This window comes from Mercenaria mercenaria, chromosome 8 (assembly GCF_021730395.1).
Source record: "Mercenaria mercenaria strain notata chromosome 8, MADL_Memer_1, whole genome shotgun sequence".
Classification (NCBI taxonomy): Eukaryota; Metazoa; Mollusca; class Bivalvia; order Venerida; family Veneridae; genus Mercenaria; species Mercenaria mercenaria.
The window spans coordinates 8,532,228-8,553,533 of record NC_069368.1 but is presented as its reverse complement, the minus strand read 5'-3'; the positions used below and the strand labels follow the sequence as shown (position 1 = coordinate 8,553,533).

The following is a 21,306-nucleotide window of genomic DNA, read 5'->3' as shown; positions in this document are numbered from 1 at the left end:
TCTGGAACCTATGATGGAATCTGGCCAGTTCAAGAAAGGAAGAAAGATCTTGTGGTGATACAAGTTGTGTGCAAGTTTGGTTAAAATCAAATCATAAATGAAGCTGCTATTGTACAGACAAGGTCAAAATAGCTAATTTTGGCCCTTTCAGGGGCCATAACTCTGGACCCCATTATGGGATCTGGTCGGTTCAAGAAAGGAACCGAGATCTTATGGTGACACAAGTTTTGTGCAAGTTTGATTAAATTCAAATCATAAACAAAGCTGCTATTGTGCAGACAAGGTCAAAATAGCTAATTCTGGCCCTTTCAGGGGCCATAACTCTGGAACCCATACAGGAATCTCGCAAGTTCAAGAAAGGAACCAAGATCTTATGGTGAAACAAGTTGTGTGCAAGTTTGGTTAAAATTAAATAATAAATGAAGCTGGTATTGTGCAGACAAGGTCAAAATAGCTAATTCTGGCCATTTCAGGGGTCATAACTCTGGAACCCATAAAGGAATCTGGCCAGTTCAAGAAAGGAACCAAGATCTTATGGTGATACAAGTTGTGTGCCAGTTCGGTAAAAACCAAATCATAAATAAAGCTGCTATTGTGCAGACAAGGTCAAATTAGCTAATTTTGGCCTTTTCAGGGGCCATAACTCTGGAACCCGTAATGGGATCTGGCCAGTTCAAGAAAGGAACCGTGATCTTGTGGTGATACAAGTTGTGTGCAAGTTTGGTTAAAATAAAATAATAAATGAAACCACTATCGTGCAGACAAGAAATTGTTGACGCACGCACGCATGAACGGACGGACGCACAGATGACGGACGAAGGGTGATCACAAAAGCTCACCTTGTCACTATGTGACAGGTGAGCTAAAAACAGAGCCAGAGGAAATACTGCCTATCTGACCTCTGATTTCACTGAAAAACTTTGAACCAATATGACAGATAGTTAAGTTTGAAATGAGATAAATATGTCTGTCACATTATCTGAAAATGGGTTAAAGAATATAAAATCCAGAGTGCAAATGAAATCTCTATCCCGACCTTTAATTTCACTGACTTCAACTTCGAACAGACATGTCTGAAAATTCCTTTCCACATATCATGCCATTACAACAAATACTGTGAAGTCATTTAATTTTGTCGACACGAAATTTCGTGGTTTTGGCCAAGATGGCTGTTTTGTGGGAACGTAAATTCATGGATTTTCAATTTTTGAAGAAAAAAAAATTCATAATTTCCACAGGAAAAGATCTAGTATATCATTTTGTTCTTACATGTGAAACCTACAAGTGTCAAAGCACTACCATGGTTACCGAATTTGCAATCTATGCCGCGGGAGATTAGTGAGTGATCATGTGCTAATTAACGACTGCATTATCTATAATTATACGACCCCTAATTTGTAAAATTTAATGAGACTGTGAAATATTCAATAAGAAAAGTCGGCGCCAATTAAAAAGTGTCAAAAATAGACTTTCATCCGAATGTTTTTTTTTTGTTGTTTTTTTTTTTCAAAATGAATGCGTGTCTGCATATAAAATTACAAGCTGTTGAACTTAAGCATGTGTTATTATTTCCTGCCAAGAAAGGTGTAATGCGAATGGATAATAATGCATTGGACGCAAATCTAGCAATTAATTTATAATATTTAATAGCCCCGAAGTAATAGTAGTTCACTGCATGTCAGTAAAAATAAAAACCAGTGTAAAACATTGCAGAGCTGGCCCAAAAAAATTAAAATTACAGCCGCATAATAGTGCGGTTGGCACGTGACGCTATGTCAAAATTCTATTTTCAGTATCTACTTTTAATTTTGACGAGCATGACGAGTAAATGTCTAAATGAAAGTCGGTTTTGTTCCGACGCATACCTATGTTTATTGCTGATGGAGCTTCCATAAACTACACGAAAGCTGCAGGTCAGTACTGCCACATGCACACAACTTGAGCACAATTTGTTCATTGAGACTTAATTTCGTGGTCGAGCTGAACCACGAAATCCACGAAAATAAATCCCCCACGAATAATAATGATTTCACAGTATTTGTTTCAAAGTACCGGTATTATGAAAATGCTTTTGAAGGGTGAATACCGTTAGATTGGCCATATTTGTTTTGACAGAGGGACAGCCCGACTAAAAGCAATATATCTCCACCAGACTTTTGGGGGCAAATAATACCAGCAGTATTGGCTGAACTCAATTAATTCTAATCAACAAAAAGAAATATTTTTATTGTGTTATTTTTTTTTTTTAACTCATAACTTCTAAGCAAATCTGTATTATCAAAATAATGTAGGAAATATGTAGGGAAAAATATCGCACCTGCGAGAAGTCCCCTCGTCAGTTTCAACAATGTAAGTATCATCCTCAATTTTGGTAATCAGACCACTCTCAAAGTCACCCTCATCTGTCAACACCATTACACTCTGTCCAAGCGGCAGTCTCTCGATCAGCAAAATGTCCACTGCCTTCACAGGCAGCTTGCTCCCATCGTCAAAATGGACTGAATGTCTGAAATATACATTTTTATGTACTTAAATGTGTCTAGTTAACATAATTATCAATAAACTTCTTAAGCAGCCCCACTGGGGCCTCAGCTGACAAGTATTTTTTCAGGTTTTTAGGTTTTAGTCAGTTTCACTTTTTGTTTAAAGTCACAATGAAAATAACAGGTTATTTGGCGACTTTCCGGCTTTTTGATGGTGGAGAAGAACCATGGTGCCCCTCCTAGCATTACTTCAGGCACCTAGGTTAAACAACTGACCTTCCTTTAGCCAGCTGGATGGTTCCCTAACAGGGAAGACTTCTACACCCCAAACAAGGTTTACAACCTACAGTGGAGAGGGGCAACTTATTCAAAGGTCACTGACCCTAACCACATGGCTGTCGAGACCCCTCACTTTTCAAGGATTAGCATTAAATTCAAGGACACAACCAAGGAAGCTTACCTGAAATATCTATCAGCACTTGATTTCAAGGTTCCGGGATAGAAAAAGCCATCTTTCCATTTGGCCATCACTTTTGATCCTGCAAGAAATACATTTCCATTTTCATATTTTGACTTTTTATCATTTCTCTAGACTGTTTTAAACATAAAATGATTTTGTTTCACATTTACCAACAGCAATGTTTATTTCGACAAACTGGATTTAAAGACGTGATTCGTTGAACCAGGTGTTAACTTCTCGAAAAGCGGAAGTCATTATATGCCTGAACAAAACTCATGAATAAGAAATAACAAGCTACTTGTAACTTCAGCAAGAACAATTCATTCCAAGACACCAGCTTCCACTTTTATAAAAAAAATTTGCATCAAGGGAAACACTGCTCGCTTGAGCATCAAAGGCTCAAGTACCAAGGCCGATTCTACCATATCATGCGCTCCACTGCCATCTTCCTTACAGAATGTGTATTTTTATCTTTGCTTAACTGGAAACCATGGATAATCCTGGTATGTTGCTTCTCCCCTGGCAGCTTGAAACAATTAATGTTTTACTAAACCTACTAAGGGATATATGAGCCGCGCCATGAGAAAACCAACATAGTGGGTGTACGACCAGCATGGATCCAGACCAGCCTGCACATCCGCGCAGTCTGGTCAGGCTCCATGCTATTCACTTTCAAAGCCTATTGCAATTATAGAAACTGTTAACGAACAGCATGGATCCTGATCAGACTGGGCGGATGCGCAGGCTGGTCTGGATCCATGCTGGTCGCAAAGCCACTATGTTGGTTTTCACATGACGCGGCTCATATTTACCAATTTTTCCATCACTTGTTACAATGGTCCCTGGCTCCTCAGGAGTACTGGATGAACTTACAAGTTGTTCTTGGTCAGGAATCTCAGTGCTGAAATATCAATTACAAACTTCAAAGCATGTCAAATGAATGTTTAACCAAATAGACTGGCAAAATTACAAAATTTCTGTTTGTCCGTTCTTTCCTTGGTTGAACCTCTTGCACGTTTAGTTTAATTATGTTTCAGCTGAAGAGTGAAAAATCTTTTGAGAATTACTCAAATTCCTCTATGAAAAATGTGGCCCAGTTCATTTCAAAACTGACCTCTATTTAGTAGAAATGTTTCGGTTTTTTTTTTAAAGAAAGAAATCGGAGGTTTGTCTAGGGACTATTTTAAACCTATGTAGAATGAGAATGTTACCTGACTTGATCACTGGACCTGTTCTGTATGGTAGAGATATCTGCACTTACCTGACATGATCACTGGACCTGTTCTGTTTGGTAGAGTTACCTGCACTTACCTGACTTGATCACTGGACCTGTTCTGTTTGGTAGAGTTATCTGCACTTACCAGACTTGATCACTGGACCTGTTCTGTTTGGCAGAGATATCTGCACGTACCTGACTTGATCACTGGACCTGTTCTGTTTGGTAGAGATATCTGCACTTACCTGACTTGATCACTGGACATGTTGAACCTATGTAGAACGAGAATGTTACCTGACATGATCACTGGACCTGTTCTGTTTGGTAGAGATATCTGCACTTACCTGACTTGATCACTGGACCTGTTCTGTTTGGTAGAGATATCTGCACTTACCTGACATGATCACTGGACCTGTCCTGTTTGGTAGAGTTATCTGCACTTACCGGACTTGATCACTGGACCTGTTCTGTTTGGTAGAGATATCTGCACTTACCTGACTTGATCACTGGACCTGTTCTGTTTGGTAGAGATATCTGCACTTACCTGACATGATCACTGGACCTGTTCTGTTTGGTAGAGATATCTGCACTTACCTGACTTGATCACTGGACATGTTGAACCTATGTAGAATGAGAATGTTACCTGACTTGATCACTGGACCTGTTCTGTATGGTAGAGTTACCTGCACTTACCTGACTTGATCACTGGACCAGTTCTGTTTGGTAGAGATATCTGCACTTACCTGACATGATCACTGGACCTGTTCTGTTTTGTAGAGTTACCTGCACTTACCTGACTTGATCACTGGACCTGTTCTGTTTTGTAGAGTTACCTGCACTTACCTGACATGATCACTGGACCTGTTCTGTTTGGTAGAGTTACCTGCACTTACCTGACATGATCACTGGACCTGTTCTGTTTTGGTAGAGATATCTGCACTTACCTGACATGATCACTGGACCTGTTCTGTTTGGCAGAGATATCTGCACTTACCTGACATGATCACTGGACCTGTTCTGTTTGGCACAGATATCTGCACTTACCTGACTTGATCACTGGACCTGTTCTGTTTGGCAGAGGTATCTGCACTTACCTGACTTGATCACTGGACCTGTTCTGTTTGGTAGAGGTATCTGCACTTACCTGACTTGATCACTGGACCTGTTCTGTTTGGTAGAGGTATCTGCACTTACCTGACTTGATCACTGGACCTGTTCTGTTTGGTAGAGGTATCTGCACTTACCTGACTTGATCACTGGACCTGTTCTGTTTGGTAGAGGTATCTGCACTTACCTGACTTGATCACTGGACCTGTTCTGTTTGGTAGAGTTACCTGCACTTACCTGACATGATCACTGGACCTGTTCTGTTTGGTAGAGTTACCTGCACTTACCTGACATGATCACTGGACCTGTTCTGTTTGGCAGAGATATCTGCACTTACCTGACATGATCACTGGCCCTGTTCTGTTTGGCAGAGATACCTGCACTTACCTGACATGATCACTGGACCTGTTCTGTTTGGCAGAGATACCTGCACTTACCTGACTTGATCACTGGACCTGTTCTGTTTGGCAGAGATACCTGCACTTACCTGACTTGATCACTGGACCTGTTCTGTTTGGCAGAGTTATCTGCACTTACCTGACTTGATCACTGGACCTGTTCTGTTTGGTAGAGATATCTGCACTTACCTGACTTGATCACTGGACCTGTTCTGTTTGGTAGAGATATCTGCACTTACCTGACTTGATCACTGGACCTGTTCTGTTTGGTAGAGTTACCTGCACTTACCTGACTTGATCACTGGACCTGTTCTGTTTGGTAGAGATATCTGCACTTACCTGACTTGATCACTGGACCTGTTCTGTTTGGCAGAGATATCTGCACTTACCTGACATGATCACTGGACCTGTTCTGTTTGGTAGAGTTATCTGCACTTACCTGACATGATCACTGGACCTGTTCTGTTTGGTAGAGTTATCTGCACTTACCTGACTTGATCACTGGACCTGTTCTGTTTGGTAGAATTATCTGTACTTGAATCTTCCATGGATTTCTTCCGTGTTCGACTGTTACCTATAACACAAACAAAGTTCATTCTGCAAGGTTTTTTTCTTGTTTTCTGCTGAAATTTTTTTTCAGTATAAACTGTTTTGTTACTTCAGATAAGATAATGTATATGTTACTGTTTAAATACTTCAGATAAGATAACGTATGAGTTACTGTTATTTCATGATTTTGAGGGTCTTAAGACATATTTAGGTAGCCACATAGACATATAATGCAGCATATTATTGATGTGTTTTCTGAATTTGGGTGTCAGATTGCAAAATTTTGAGAAAAAATAAAAACATTGCCAATATTACTGTATGTAGTTATAAATCAAAGTGTATATTAAACTGACACTCAAACAAATTTTACATGAACCTAAAGAGTTTTCTTATGACCATTAACATCATGGTCTACATCCAACGGTGAGTATTGTTAACCTGGTGGACAGATGTAGGAATAGAAGTGGCTATGTTCATTTGTTGACATACGCTGATTCAGCACCACACTAGCATGCAGTCAACCTAGTGCTTGTTTGTTCCCAGTACTAAGGTGTGTGAAAAAAGAAACAGTTATTTGTACAGATTTCATTGGTTGACTTGTTACACATGGTAGCACGGTCAATTCCTCAACAACAACCGTAGTAGCCATGGATGACAATCTTAAGTAGGCCAACACCTCTTGTCTGGGCAACCATAGCATATTGTATTCACTATGACATCTAAAAACCTTTTGTCATCCACAAATAATTTTTTCTTCCCTCTTGCAAGTTATATTGATTTGAAGTTGAATCTCCAAGCATAAGTTTCATACCAAGGTTAGATGTTGATTTCTTATTTTCATCAGAACTTGTTGAGAAGAGGGAGTCTGAAGTTTTGGGACTTTCCACACTCGATGTTCTACTGTGTAGGTAACTGCTTGTCTTGTTGATGGTCGAACCCAAAGGTGTCTGTACATCTGAAATACACCAACATTTTCAAACCTTCCAGATAATCAACTTTCTTCATTGTTTTACTTGGGTTCTAATGACTTTGCAACTTAAATGATGGTGGTCCTCAAGACAAACCTTCCTAACATGAAACAAGTGGGGTTTCAAACCCTCGGTGATTAGCAGCAAATGATCCAGCATTTATCAAACAAACTTCATGTGCATCATTTTGTTATATTAAGTTAAAGAAGTGTTACAAAAATTTGACAACATTTATAAATTAAATACGGTCTAGCACATTACTGAAATAGTTTCAATTTAAGGAGTGATATATAAAGTTAAACCTGAGCTAAAGACCACAGACCACCTGGTTTTAACCCTTAGCCTGCTGGCGGCGATTGGTTTTGCCTTTGCGACCAGTGCAGACCAAGATCAGCCTGCACATCCATGCAGGCTAATCATGGTCTGCACTGTTCGCTATTCAGTTAGTAAATTTTCAGTGAACACCCCTTCGAATAATAAATGGTATTGCCCAAACTGAATGATGGAACTGTCCATTTTAGGAATTTAGCAGGCTAAGGGTTAAAGACCACAAGTTTCATTTCCTATCATAATAACTGCATTGCATATTATAAAGACCAAATATTGATTTCATTTGGCTCTTGAAAGCAGTCAGTGTTTACAAATTAGAATTTATTACAATTTTATACCAGAAACTTCCTGGTCCGACTGGACTGCAGGTGTTTCTGGTTTTGTCTGGTTCTCTGCTGGCGTTTGCTGTGTCTGATACCCTGCATTACCTCTAACAGGTGTAAGTGACTGGATACCAGTCAGATTCTGGTCCTCTGTACTAACGCTGTGCTCTTTTAATTTTCCAACAGAACCAGACTGGCTGTCAGTATTTGCAGAGGAAACTCTTTGGTACCTAGGTCTTGGTACTGACGAAGGAGCTGCAAAATTATGACAACTTTAACAGAAACAGTCAATAATTGTACAAATTTAAATACTCTATGCTATTAAAAGGCAGCACAGTAACACATCAAAATCTGGGCATCAAAAAAATGATGATGCGCATATAAGATCTAGTTTAAACTTGATATATGTTCATAGAACAGTGATGCTCCTCTTTCCTGTCGCTGTACATGGTATCATGACTCTAGGTAAAATATATTTCAAGGTAACTTCAACATAAACCTTTAAGCACTTCATGTGCGTTTTTACTAAGTCAAGGACCAAAGCTCTGGTTTCTTTGTGAAATCCCAAACAGAACACCACATGGACAACACATGCTAAATAACAATCCTCTAATGTTTTATGGCTCTAAGTCAAATACTTTTTGAGATACATGGGACACAAACTTTTATGCCCTTAATGCACATTTATGACTTAGTAAAGATCCATAGCTCTGGTCTTACTGACTGACCAAAACTAAACTCAGGTTCACAATTTAACATGCTGAAAAATATTCCTGCATAGTTCCATGACTTTGTCAGAATTTTTTTCAAGATACAACAATGTATATGCAACACAAACTTTAAAGCCCTAATCTGGCCTGGTTGAGTAAAACTTCAATCAGACCACTAGGGGGCACAACTTCACATGCTATATAACACTCCTGTAATGTTTTGTGAATCTAAGTCAATTACGTTTTGAGATGCAGGCGACATGAAATTATATTCCCTTTTTACTAAGTCAAGGACCTACTCTGGACTGGCTGAGTGAAATCTCAAACAAAATCCCAGGTGCATAACTTCACATGATGAATAGTAATCCTATGTTTCATAATCCTAGATCAAATATTTTTTGAGACACATCCCAAAAAATCTTTATGGCCCTTTTTATGCAAATTTTTCACTAATTCAAGGACCATAACTCATGTGGTTGTGTGAAACCCTAATAAAACCCTAGGTAAACAACTTCACAAGCTGAATGACAATCCAGAGAGGTTTGATGACTCTGGGTCAAATACTTCTTGAGATATACAGGACACAAATTTGGACCAAAACCAATCCAAGCTCCTAAAATTTTGAGGGGCACAAAAAAGCTGTTATTCCTAACTTACATAAAAAGATCAACAAGAGCTGTCTCCGTAGGATGACACATGCCGTCGATGGCACTTTGAATGAATAGTTATGGCCGATGTTAGAGTTTAGGACCTTTGACCTTCGGAGCTGGGTCTTGCGCGCGACACATCGTCTTACTGTGTCACAGTTATTTTAAAATCCATGCATGAATGACAAAGATATGGACCAGACATGCCCATCAATGCACTATCATGAAAAATGATCTTTAACGTCTAAGTGTGACCTTGACCTTTGAGCTACGAACCTGGGTCTTGCGTGTGACATGTCGTCTTATTGTGGTACACATTCATGCCAAGTTATTTGAAAATCCATCCATCGATGACAAAGATATGGACCAGACACGCCCATCAATGCACTATCCTTTAACGTCTAAGTGTGACCTTGACCTTTGAGCTACGGACCTGGGTCTTGCGCATTGCACGTCGTCTTACTGTGGTACACATTCATGCCAAGTTATTTGAAAATCCATCCATCGATGACAAAGATATGGACCGGACACGAAAATTGCGGACAGACCGACAGACGGTTCAAAAACTATATGCCTCCCTTCAGGGGCATAAAAAGAGGTCATGCTTAATGAAAACTGGAAAGAAAACCCAATTTTACCATACATGATGTGAATTTCCTGTTGAATAGACAATGCCTTATATTTCATATGTGTATTATAGGGGAACTTACCAGCCATTATTTCAGAAGAATGTGACTTTTCAGAAACAGCTTCTAATGACTCGGATGTTTTAGCACCAGTCTGATTAGCTTCTGTATGACTCAGATCAGGTTGTGATTTGTCCAGGCTGGTCTGTGTCTCGAGATGCTTGCTGCTACCAGAATGTCTATTTTCCAGGCTAGAGGACAATGACCCGACTTTTGACCCCAGACTACCGCTGGATACACTTGACCTTGATAGAGAAGAGCTGACATCAGCAAGGTCGCCAGAGGTCAAGGATGACACACTACGTGAAGGTGAAGGTATGTATACATACTGAACCTTCTTGTGGGTGTTCTCTTCAACTATGACTGGGTCCAGACGTTTCTGTTACAAAAGATAATATTTCTAAATCAATAAATGAACAGAAATATACAGGTGAATGACTTGTTAGGAGGAAACGTAAATAAAATATGTTTAAATAATAATTAATGACTTATTTTGTTGGGTTTAATGTCGTACCGTCACAATTACTGGTCATATGGCAACTACCCAGGTTCGATGGTTAAGTATGACCCCAGGTGCCCTCCATGCATTATTTCATCACGAACCAGCCCCTGGGTAGAACCTTCCTTAAGCCAGCTGGATGGCTTCCGCACACGAAGAATTCAATACACCAAGAAAGGCTTGAACCCATGTCGATGAGGGGAGTGTGATTTGAAGTCAGTGACCTTAACCACTTGCTCCCGGAAGCCTCTAATAATTATTGAATGAATGTTATCAGAATGGGAACACTATCAAAAGATATTATTTCTCCTTAAAATGATGAACATACTTACCACATCCTGAGTATTTTCTAGGACCTGTCCCTGTGCACCTATCACCTTTCTTGTTGTAATTATCTCCCTGTAAACTCGCTCCACCTTCTCTATCACCACGGTAACCTTCTGGTAGTTATCTTCCTCACTATGAGTCAGGGGTAATGTATCTGGCAGTGCCTGAAAAGAGCACATACAACTTAACATTTGAATACTCTGGCAAGGTCCAATTTCGAAAAAGTTTAATGAAAATATGTTTTTATTTTTCTTTTAAAATGAGCTGTGCCATGGGAAAACCAACATAGTGGGTGTGCGACCAGCATGGATCCAGACCAGCCTGCGCATCCGCGCAGTCTGGTCAGGCTCCATGCTGTTCGCTTTTAAAGCCTATTGGAATAGGAGAAACTATTAGCGAACAGCATGGATCCTGACCAGACTGCGCGGATGCGCAGGCTGGTCTGGATCCATGCTGGTCGCACACCCACTATGTTGGTTTTCCCATGGCACGGCTCATATATTCATTTACCACTTTTTCCCAGTAAATCATTATGTATCAGCTAATGCTGGTATGTTCAATTTCACTTTTCAGAAGGGTCAGTGAATAAGGCCAATTTTTGTCCATGTCCAAAATATCAAATGTAGCAACGTAATTTGTCATTTTCAAGATTTTTATGATGTAGAAGAAACAAACAAGAGCTCAGCCAAGTGGGGCAATATATGCCCGAAGGATTACATCATAGGATGGGAGCAAAATTTAAAGAACTTGACTTTTGTAGCCCAAAGGAGTGGAACAACAAAAGTAAAACTTCAAAAAACAAATCTAAGTCCACAAAAAAATATTCATAGTCCACAAAAAAAAAATCCTTATCAGGTACAGGTATGTAAAAATACACCTAAAAATTAGAGGTACAATCCATGTTGTACCACAGAAAAGTGGTCTCGGTTTTTCCCTACGGCCAATAATAAAAAAGTTTCAAAATAAGCTATTTTTAGTAACATAAAAGGGAAGTAATTAAAAAAAAAATTATTGTAAGTGAACAAAAAAGAGATCTGCCAAATAAAAACAAGAGCACTGCAATGCAGAGCAATATACACAAAGCAGTCATATATGACCTTTGACTCTTAAGTGTGACCCTGACCTTGCAGCAAGTCATCCGGAACATGTGCTCTGCACATCGTCTCAGTGTGGTGAACATTTCTGCCAAGTTTTTTAAATCCTTCCAGCAATTTAAGAGTTACAGAGCAGACATGAAACAAACTGATATGACTTTTGACCCATAAGTGTGACCTTGACCTTGAAGTGAGTCATCCGGAACATGCGCTCTGCATGTTGTCTTGGTGTGGTGAACATTTGAGTCAAGTTTCTTTGAAATCCTTCAAGGGGTTCAAGAGTTACAGCGCGGACACGAAACAAACTGATATGACCTTTGACTCCTAAGTGTGACCTTGACCTTGAAGAAAGACATCCAATACATGCGCCCTGCACGTCGTCTCGGTGTGGGGAACATTTGTGTCAAGTTTCCTTGAAATCCTTCAAGGGGTTCAAGAGTTACAGAGCAGACACGAAATTGCTAACGGACAGACGGACACCAGCGTCATAACATAATACGTCCCTTCAGGTGTATAACAAGAGGACCATGATGGTCCTGAATCGCTCACCTCTTCCCACATGACCCAGTTTTGAGTATGACGTCGTTTTTTCTCTTATTTGACATAGTGACCTAGTTTTGAACTTGACCTAGGTATTATCAAGATAAAAATTCTGACCAATTTTCATGAAGATCCATTGAAAAATATGGTCTCTAGAGAGGTAACAAGGTTTTTCTATTATTTGACCTATTGACCTAGTTTTCGAAGGTACGTGACCCTGTTTTGAACTTTAACTAGATATCATCAAGGTGAACATTCTCACTAATTTTCATGAAGATCTCATGAAAAATATGGCCTCTAGAGAGGTCACAAGGTTTTTCTATTTTTATACCTACTGGCCTAGTTTTGACCGCACGTGACCCGGTTATGAAACTGACCTAGATATCATCAAGATGAACATTCAGATCAATTTTCATGAAGATCCATTGAAAAATATGGCCTCTAGAGAGGTCAAAAAATTAAAAAATTTTAGACCTACTGACCTAGTTTTTTACCGCAGTTGACCCAGTTTCAAACTTGACCTAGATATCATCAAGATGAACATTCAGACCAACTTTCATACAGATCCCATGAAAAGTATGGCCTCTAGAGAGGTCACAAGGTTTTTTTTATTATTTGACCTACTGACCTAGTTTTTTAAGGCACGTGACCCAGTTTCCAACTTGACCTAGATATCATCAAGGTGAACATTCTGACCAATTTTCATGAAGATCCATTCACAAGTATGGCCTCTAGAGAGGTCACAAGGTTTTTCTATTTTTAGACCTACTGACCTAGTTTTTTGACCGCAGTTGACCCAGTTTCGAACGTGACCTAGATATCATCAAGATGAACATTTAGACCAATTTTCATACAGATCCCATGAAAAATATGGCCTTTAGAGAGGTCACAAGGTTTTTCTATTATTTGACCTACTGACCTAGTTTTTGAAGGCTTGTGGCCCACTTTCGAATTTGACCTAGATATCATCAAGATGAACATTCAGACCAACTTTCATACAGATCCCATGAAAAATATGGCCTCTAGAGAGGTCACAAGGTTTTTCTATTATTTGACCTACTGACCTAGTTTTTGACGGCACGTGACCCACTTTCGAAACTGACCTATATATCATCAAGATGAACATTCTGACCAATTTTCATGAAGATCTCATGAAATATATGGCCTCTAGAGAGGTCACAAGGTTTTTCTATTTTTACACCTACTGACCTAGTTTTTGACCCCATGTGACCCAGTTTCGAACTTGACCTAGATATCATCAAGATGAACACTCAGACCAACTTTCATACAGATCCCATGAAAAATATGGCCTTTAGAGAGGTCACAAGGTTTTTCTATTATTTGACCTACTGACCTAGTTTTTGATGGCACGTGACCCAGTTTCGAACTTGACCTAGATATCATCAAGATAAACGTTCTGACCAATTTTCATGAAGATCTTGTTAAATATATGGCCTCTAGAGAGGTCACAAGGTTTTTCTATTTTTAGACCTACTGACCTAGTTTTTGACCCCACTTGACCCAGTTTCAAACTTGACCTAGATATCATCAAGGTGAACATTCTGACCAATTTTCATGAAGATCTTGTGAAATATATGGCCTCTAGAGAGGTCACAAGGTTTTTTTATTTTTAGACCTACTGACCTAGTTTTTGACGGCAAGTGACCCAGTTTCGAACTTGACCTAGATATCATCAAGATGAACATTCTGACCAACTTTCATAAAGATCCCATGAAAAATGTGACCTCTAGAGTGGTCACAAGCAAAAGTTTACGCACGGACGCACTGACGGACGGACGACGGACGCTGCGCGATCACAAAAGCTCACCTTGTCACTTTGTGACAGGTGAGCTAAAAACAGGATGGTCCTCCAGCCATTATTTCAAAAGGTCTGATGCCAGTAACCTTACCTACTCAGCCGCTGAGTCCAAATGTTTTGCCCACTCTGTCAAACAGTTCAAAAGTCTTACCCACTTCACCAGACAGTTCCAATGTCTTACCCTCTCCACCAAGGCATTAGTATATATCGCAATATATATCACAAGTGAAGGACAATAACTCCAGTCTGGCTGAGTGAAATCCCAAACAGAACACCAGGCGCAACATAACATGTTGTACAGCAATACTCTAAGGTGTTATGACTCAAAGCCAAATACTTTTTGAGATACATGCGACACAAACTTGTATCCCAAATTCCAGCTGCACAACTTCACATGCTGATCAACTGACACTCCATTTTCAACATAAAAATTAACACCTTAATACTAGATGCCCACGGGCAACATGTCGAGCCCGCCCTTTGACCCCTAACTGTGACTTTGACCTTTGAGATAGAGTCATTGAATTAAACATTCATGTCAAATATAAACAAGATTCCTCAATGCATGTCTGAAGTTATGGGCCGGACAAGATCTCACATGACCTTTGATCTCCAACTGTGACCTTGACCTTTGAGATAGGAACCTGCGGTTTGTGCATGACACTCTAACTGAGGTTAACATTCATGCCAAAGACAAACAAGATTGTTCCATGCATGTCAAAGTTATGGTCCAGACAAACAAATATGGACAAACACACACATCACCAAACAGCCATTTGGACAACTATGTCTTCGCTTCTGCAAGCGGGCTCGATAAAAATGACATTCCATTTTCAACCTGAAATATGTCACCTGATCAATTAAAGTACTCTTCTCAACCTAAAGAATGTTACCTGATCAAGCGACATTCGTTTTCCTCCCAATCTGGTGTTGATTTCTTCACTTACACTCTGTCTGCTCGAGCTACTACTTGGAGACACAACTGTATCTCTCCCTGGACTTGATTGGCTGATAGAGGAGGGAATGGATGGCAATGAACCAATCGTAGTCACTGTTGTATCACTGCTTTGGCTGGATATTCTTGGACTGGTCTGGAATGTCACATGGTGTTTGTTCTGGGAACTTGTCTCGGTCTCTTCTGGATAAAAAATAAAATATCTGGAATAAAGTAAACCAGACTTAAATGGAAAGAATAATAAGAATCTTTCAATGGCTGTATGAGTGAATAAATATTATGTATATCTAGCAGGTGGGTACTGTTTATTGCCAAAGCAGTTGTCCTTGAGAGCCAGATATTCCAATCCACACTTACAATAATTGATAGGGAGTTTTTTTCTTGCATACAAAGTACAAATACATGTAACAATAGAAGAAATACAATAAAACTGTTTTTCCTTTAAGCACTATTCTTTGTTTCAGTGTAAGATCTGAATATATTTCACTGGCTGAACACAGGTTGGGACCTAGCCAAAAGCAAAAATGTAAAATCTGGTGTTTGCTAGTGAAATGTCTTCATCTGGATCAGAAATTGTCTTTGTATTTCATGCTTTTTCAATGGATTTAACATGTTTTGTACATTTGGTATTTTTACACTGAGGAATTACCACCCAAATCAAGTCAAATTTTTACTGTGATTCATGCCTGCAGCCCATGTACCATCAATCAAAGGTAAACATTTTTTGTATTTGTTGAATGAAGAGTCACACCAACACAATTTAGATCCTTTGCGCATTTTTTCCCTACTTTTGGTGGTAAAGGAAGACCCTAGGTACCCCTCTGAAGCGTTGGCAACTACTTTCGTCAGCCAGCCGTATGAAGAATTCAAACCCTAAGCAGTGGGGGCGATTTTAAGTCAGTGACATGAATCAATCAGCCATGGAAGCCCCAACCATATGCATACATAATTTATGTACAAATATAAAACTTTACAAATAAAACTTTTATACAAAGCATCAAAGTAGCCGTTTTCTACATATAGTTCATACCAGTACAAAGCAAACATTTCAAAAAATAATGTTTGAAATTCAAAAACCAGACATACAAACAAGAGCTGTCTCCATAGGATGATGACACATGCCCCCGATGGCACTTTGAATGAATAGTTATGGCCGATGTTAGAGTTTAGGACCTTTGACCTACGGAGCTGGGTCTTGCGCACGACACGTCGCCTTACTGTGTCACACATTCATGCATAGTTATTTTAAAATCCATGAATGAATGACAAAGATATGGACCGGACATGCCCATCAATGCACTATCATGAAAAATGACCTTTAACGTCTAAGTGTGACCTTGACCTTTGAGCTACGGACCTGGGTCTTGCGTGTGACACGTCGTCTTACTGTGGTACACATTCATGCCAAGTTATTTGAAAATCCATCCATCGATGACAAAGATATGGACCGGACACGCCCATCAATGCACTATCCTTTAACGTCTAAGTGTGACCTTGACCTTTGAGCTACGAACCTGGGTCTTGCGCATGACACGTCGTCTTACTGTGGTACACATTCATGCCAAGTTATTTGAAAATCCATCCATCGATGACAAAGATATGGGCTGGACACGCCCATCAATGCACTATCCTTTAACGTCTAAGTGTGACCTTGACCTTTGAGCTGCGGACCTGGGTCTTGTGCGCGACACGTCGTCTTACTGTGGTACACATTCATGCCAAGTTATTTGAAAATCCATCCATCGATGACAAAGATATGGACCGGACACGAAAATTGCGGACAGACCGACAGACTGACAGACCGACAGTTCAAAAACTATATGCCTCCCTTCGGGGGCATAAAAAGTCTTTAAACATCACGAAATTTTTTCAGCTTTGCCAAAAATGACATATCATAAAACTTCTGTTTACAAAGGCCTACCTGTCTCGTGACGAGCTTTCTTTAACCCAGATTTCTTATGCTGAAGTCTGGCCCTCTTTCTGGTAGAGAGTGGGGTTTTACCTGGTGTACTGGCTGGCTTGGTTGACTGTAAAAACACAAAGTTATTCTTTCATCAAAACAGTGTTATACATTTAATATTTGCAAACATTTTTTTTCAGGTGCAAATAGGCATATCCTTATTTCTAACCTTATTTCAGGTGACCCAACCAACCCTATTATTTCATTAAGTTTATTGCAAAATTGGGCCGTTTTTTTTTTTCTTGCCAAGCAAGCAGTGTGCTGTAAATTTAGTTACGCTTGCTAAATAAACAAGTAAAACAGATCTTGTGATTCAATACAGTTTTGGGTTTTACACAAACAAATTCAATGGGATGGAAATTGGTAGATTTCAATTCTGAAGATAACATGAATGGGAATTTGTTTGTTTGTTAGGACTGGATGTCTTGGAATGACACAACCATAAAACCACAAACTTTAGTCCACCACAATGTCCCCCACAAATGCTAATTATTTCTCAGTATTCTAAAGCTGGTGAAAATGTTTACATAGTTTTTGTTACAGTCCTATTAGGTTTCCATAAAACACAGTCTATAGTGATATTCCTTTTATGGCTCATTCTTCACATACTCGAGTCAATTGGGTATTTTTTTTTTTAAAGCAGTGTTCTGGAATGAACATGTGAAGACTATTCTATATAAAACCAGGTAGAAAAAGAACAGTCAAGTGATAAATATTTGTGACAACAGAAATGTAGGGCCTATATTCAACTTTTAGTCTGAAATTTAGATTTAGAAATTATAACACTAAATTTTCTCTATCTGACATCACTGTTAAATATATACAGATTGTAATAAAACTTTGCATAAATGAACATTCTGCAACTACAAAAGAGCTCGACACAATTTTGCAAAGTCATGGAAAATTGAATAATTGCCAATATTAGGTATAAGTTTCAGACCTAAAATGATCTTGTTTCCTATCCGCTATGGAAAATCTAAACAGGTCTGGGTACCAGAATAGACTACTAAGTGTATTTATTTTATTCCTTTAGCAACCATTCAGAGGAGTACTCTTAACATTTTAGGACACTATTCCGAGTAAGTCATTGTAATATGACCCAGCTGTCCAAAACCAAAATGCATTTATACTTGACTTACCTTCTCTGGAGACGGTTGAGACTCGGTACCATGAAAACCATACACATCATGACCTTCACCTTTGTGTTTAGGTGAAAATTTCTGGGTGGAGGCTACAAATGATCCGGACACTGTCTGCTGACTACTCCGAGATGAAACAACCGGCGGACTAGCACCAGACAAGACAGTTGTTGGACTTAGACTGGCAGTTCTCCGCCGGGAAATGTTCCTCTTCTCAGCCGACAGTCGTCTTTTCACTTTCTTCTTGCTCCTCAATGATTTTGCGTAATAAGGTTTTCTTGATGGATTAGTCTCACTTAAAACCTCTGTATCCGCTCTTTGTAGAGTGGCACGTTTTGGAGAGGGGTTTGAACTGTTAGTTCTCTGACTGTTTTGCTTTACAGCAGTATTTTGATCACAGATTTCATTGTCAGCACTGGTAATAATTAATGTTTCTTTAGGTTTTAAACTGAGAGTTTTTTGTTTTCTATGTGTGGAGACAGTATGGTCTTTGTTGCGCACAAAATTTTCATTTTCAGTTCCAACTGGAATATCTGCTTCACTAACTTCTGTTACTTTAACCCTATCAATCATCTTCTTAGGAGAATCTACTCTTTCCAGTGTTAGAAATGGTGGTGTAGTTTTGGCACTAGCTTTATTCTGTTTAGATGGTGTCAGAACTAACTTCTCTGTTGCAGATACATTGTCACTACTGGATTTCTTATCTTTACTTTTATCTTCCACCTTCCTAGGTGATTGTTTCACTGTGGCTTCCTCATTTGTATTTGGGCTACCTTTTCTTTTTCTTAATTTCTCAGTTGGGATTTCTGTCTCCGTTATCATATTGTCCTGAGAAATAACCACTGGTTCACTATCATGTAAAACATCCTCAAGTTCACTATGTGGTCTAAAAGATTTACTTAAGTCTTGTGTAACACCTGTTTCACTATTTGTCAGATCTCTCTTTGGACTGTTAACTTCACTGATTTTATCAGATTTTGATTCACTTTCAACAGACAACTGTGAGTCGGGTTTTCTTGCAGTCATCCATTGATCACCTGATTGAGTACCTGATAAACTACCAGTTGGTGTTTGTCTCCCATGTTTTGTTCTTAATAATTCCTCCGGCAAAGATTGTGAACTTAGCTGTCTGGGAACCATCTTCCTTTTATTGTCTTCCTCAATCACTATGGGATTGGGTTTCTGTGAACTTGGACCTATTTTATCATCAGTTTTTGTTTTCTCTTTATGCTTCTTTTTTAAAATATCCGAGTAAGTTTTTATAATGCTCTGTATTTGCTGAGGACTTTTTGGACTTCTTTGATCAGCACTTTCTCTCCGTTTAAGTGCAGTTGGTGTTTTCAGCTTGTCTGGCCTATCTTTCCGTTGTGGAGTTTTCATCAAATTGTCTCCCTTCTCTGATCCTTCACCTGGGAGGTCAGAAAGATCAGTGCATGTACTGTTTGATCGACTACGAGAAGCGATGCCAGATTGTAAATAGTCTGCAACTTTCTGGGCTACGTTTATATCAACACTTTCGAATGCTTCCATCTTGCCATCAGCTGTCTGTGTGGAGCTTTCAGTAAGTCTCCGCATTCTCGTTGTTCCCTGACCTTCTACAGATACAGCGGAAGAAATGTTCTCTGATTTTTTGCTAGATATTTGTTCTTTGTTACCATTAACATCTGTCTGTATATTTAAGTTGGCTTCATAAGATTGGGTCATGTCAGTGCCTTCCTCTGTCTAAAACATAAACATAAACAAAGTTTTATGATCTAAGTTATACATCATTCTAAAGGTCTTCAGAGGTGGTGGTAGGATCTTGAAATTTTAACCCTTACCCAGCTAACTTTCTAAAATGAACTTGTCCATCTTTCAATTTGGACCATACAATTAACTGTAACAAGAGGACCATGATCGTCCTGAATCTCTCACCTCTTCCCACATGACCCAGTTTTGAGTATGACGTCATTATTTGACAAAGTGACCTAGTTTTTGAGCTCATGTGACCCAGTTTTGAACTTGACCTAGATATTATCAAGATAAAAATTCTGACCAATTTTCATGAAGATCCATGGAAAAATATGGTCTTTACAGAGGTCACAAGGTTTTTCTATTATTTGACCTATTGACCTAGTTTTCGAAGGTACGTGACCCTGTTTTGAACTTTACCTAGATATCATCAAGGTGAACATTCTCACTAATTTTCATGAAGATCTCATGAAAAATATGGCCTCTAGAGAGGTCACAAGGTTTTTCTATTTTTATACCTACTGGCCTAGTTTTTGACCGCACGTGAACATTCAGATCAATTTTCATGAAGATCCATTAAAAAATATGGTCTCTAGAGAGGTCAAAAGATTTTGATAATTTGAGACCTACTGACCTAGTTTTTGACCGCAGTTGACCCAGTTTCAAACTTGACCTAGATATCATCAAGATGAACATTCAGACCAACTTTCATACAGATCCTATGAAAAGTATGGCCTCAGAGAGGTCACAAGGTTTTTTTATTATTTGACCTACTGACCTAGTTTTTTAAGGCACGTGACCCAGTTTCAAACTTGACCTAGATATCATCAAGGTGAACATTCTGACCAATTTTAATGGAGATCCATTCATAAGTATGGCCTCTAGAGAGGTCACAAGGTTTTTCTATTTTTAGACCTGCTGACCTAGTTTTTGTCCGCACATGACCCTGTTTCGAACTTGACCTAGATATCATCAAGATGAACATTCAGACCAATTTTCATACAGATCCCATGAAAAATATGGCCTTTAGAGAGGTCACAAGGTTTTTCTATTATTTGACCTACTGACCTAGTTTTTGATGGCACGTGATCCACTTTCAAACTTGACCTAGATATCATCAAGATGAACATTCAGACCAACTTTCACACAGATCCCATGAAAAATATTGCCTCTAGAGAGGTAACAAGGTTTTTCTATTATTTGACCTACTGACCTAGTTTTTGAAGGCACGTGACCCACTTTCAAACCTGACCTAGATATCATCAAGGCGAACATTCTGACCAATTTTCATGAAGATCTCATGAAATATATGGCCTCTAGAGAGGTCACAAGGTTTTTCTATTTTTAGACCTACTGACCTAGTTT

The 21,306-nt window shown here is 39.1% G+C and overlaps 1 protein-coding gene across 4 annotated transcripts in view; it reads right to left on the bottom strand.

Annotated features, from left to right (window-relative positions):
- LOC123523096 (TP53-binding protein 1-like) overlaps positions 1-21,306 on the bottom strand; it is a 92,681-nt gene that overhangs the window by 24,651 nt on the left and 46,724 nt on the right. For 3 of the 4 annotated variants that reach the window (XR_008371970.1, XM_053549340.1, XM_053549339.1), the window contains exons 19-29: positions 18,211-19,932; positions 17,033-17,138; positions 15,050-15,294; positions 10,709-10,867; positions 9,902-10,256; positions 7,850-8,089; positions 7,025-7,168; positions 6,154-6,238; positions 3,756-3,844; positions 2,944-3,022; positions 2,318-2,506 (exon numbers count right to left, since the gene is read on the bottom strand). Coding sequence is in view for 3 of the 4 variants with exons in the window: in XM_053549340.1 (XP_053405315.1) it covers positions 2,318-2,506; positions 2,944-3,022; positions 3,756-3,844; positions 6,154-6,238; positions 7,025-7,168; positions 7,850-8,089; positions 9,902-10,256; positions 10,709-10,867; positions 15,050-15,294; positions 17,033-17,138; positions 18,211-19,932 (3,413 nt within the window). In the remaining variant the exon portion in view is untranslated. The remainder of the gene's footprint in view (positions 1-2,317; positions 2,507-2,943; positions 3,023-3,755; positions 3,845-6,153; positions 6,239-7,024; positions 7,169-7,849; positions 8,090-9,901; positions 10,257-10,708; positions 10,868-15,049; positions 15,295-17,032; positions 17,139-18,210; positions 19,933-21,306) is intronic. The other variant, XM_053549341.1, reaches the window with a different exon arrangement.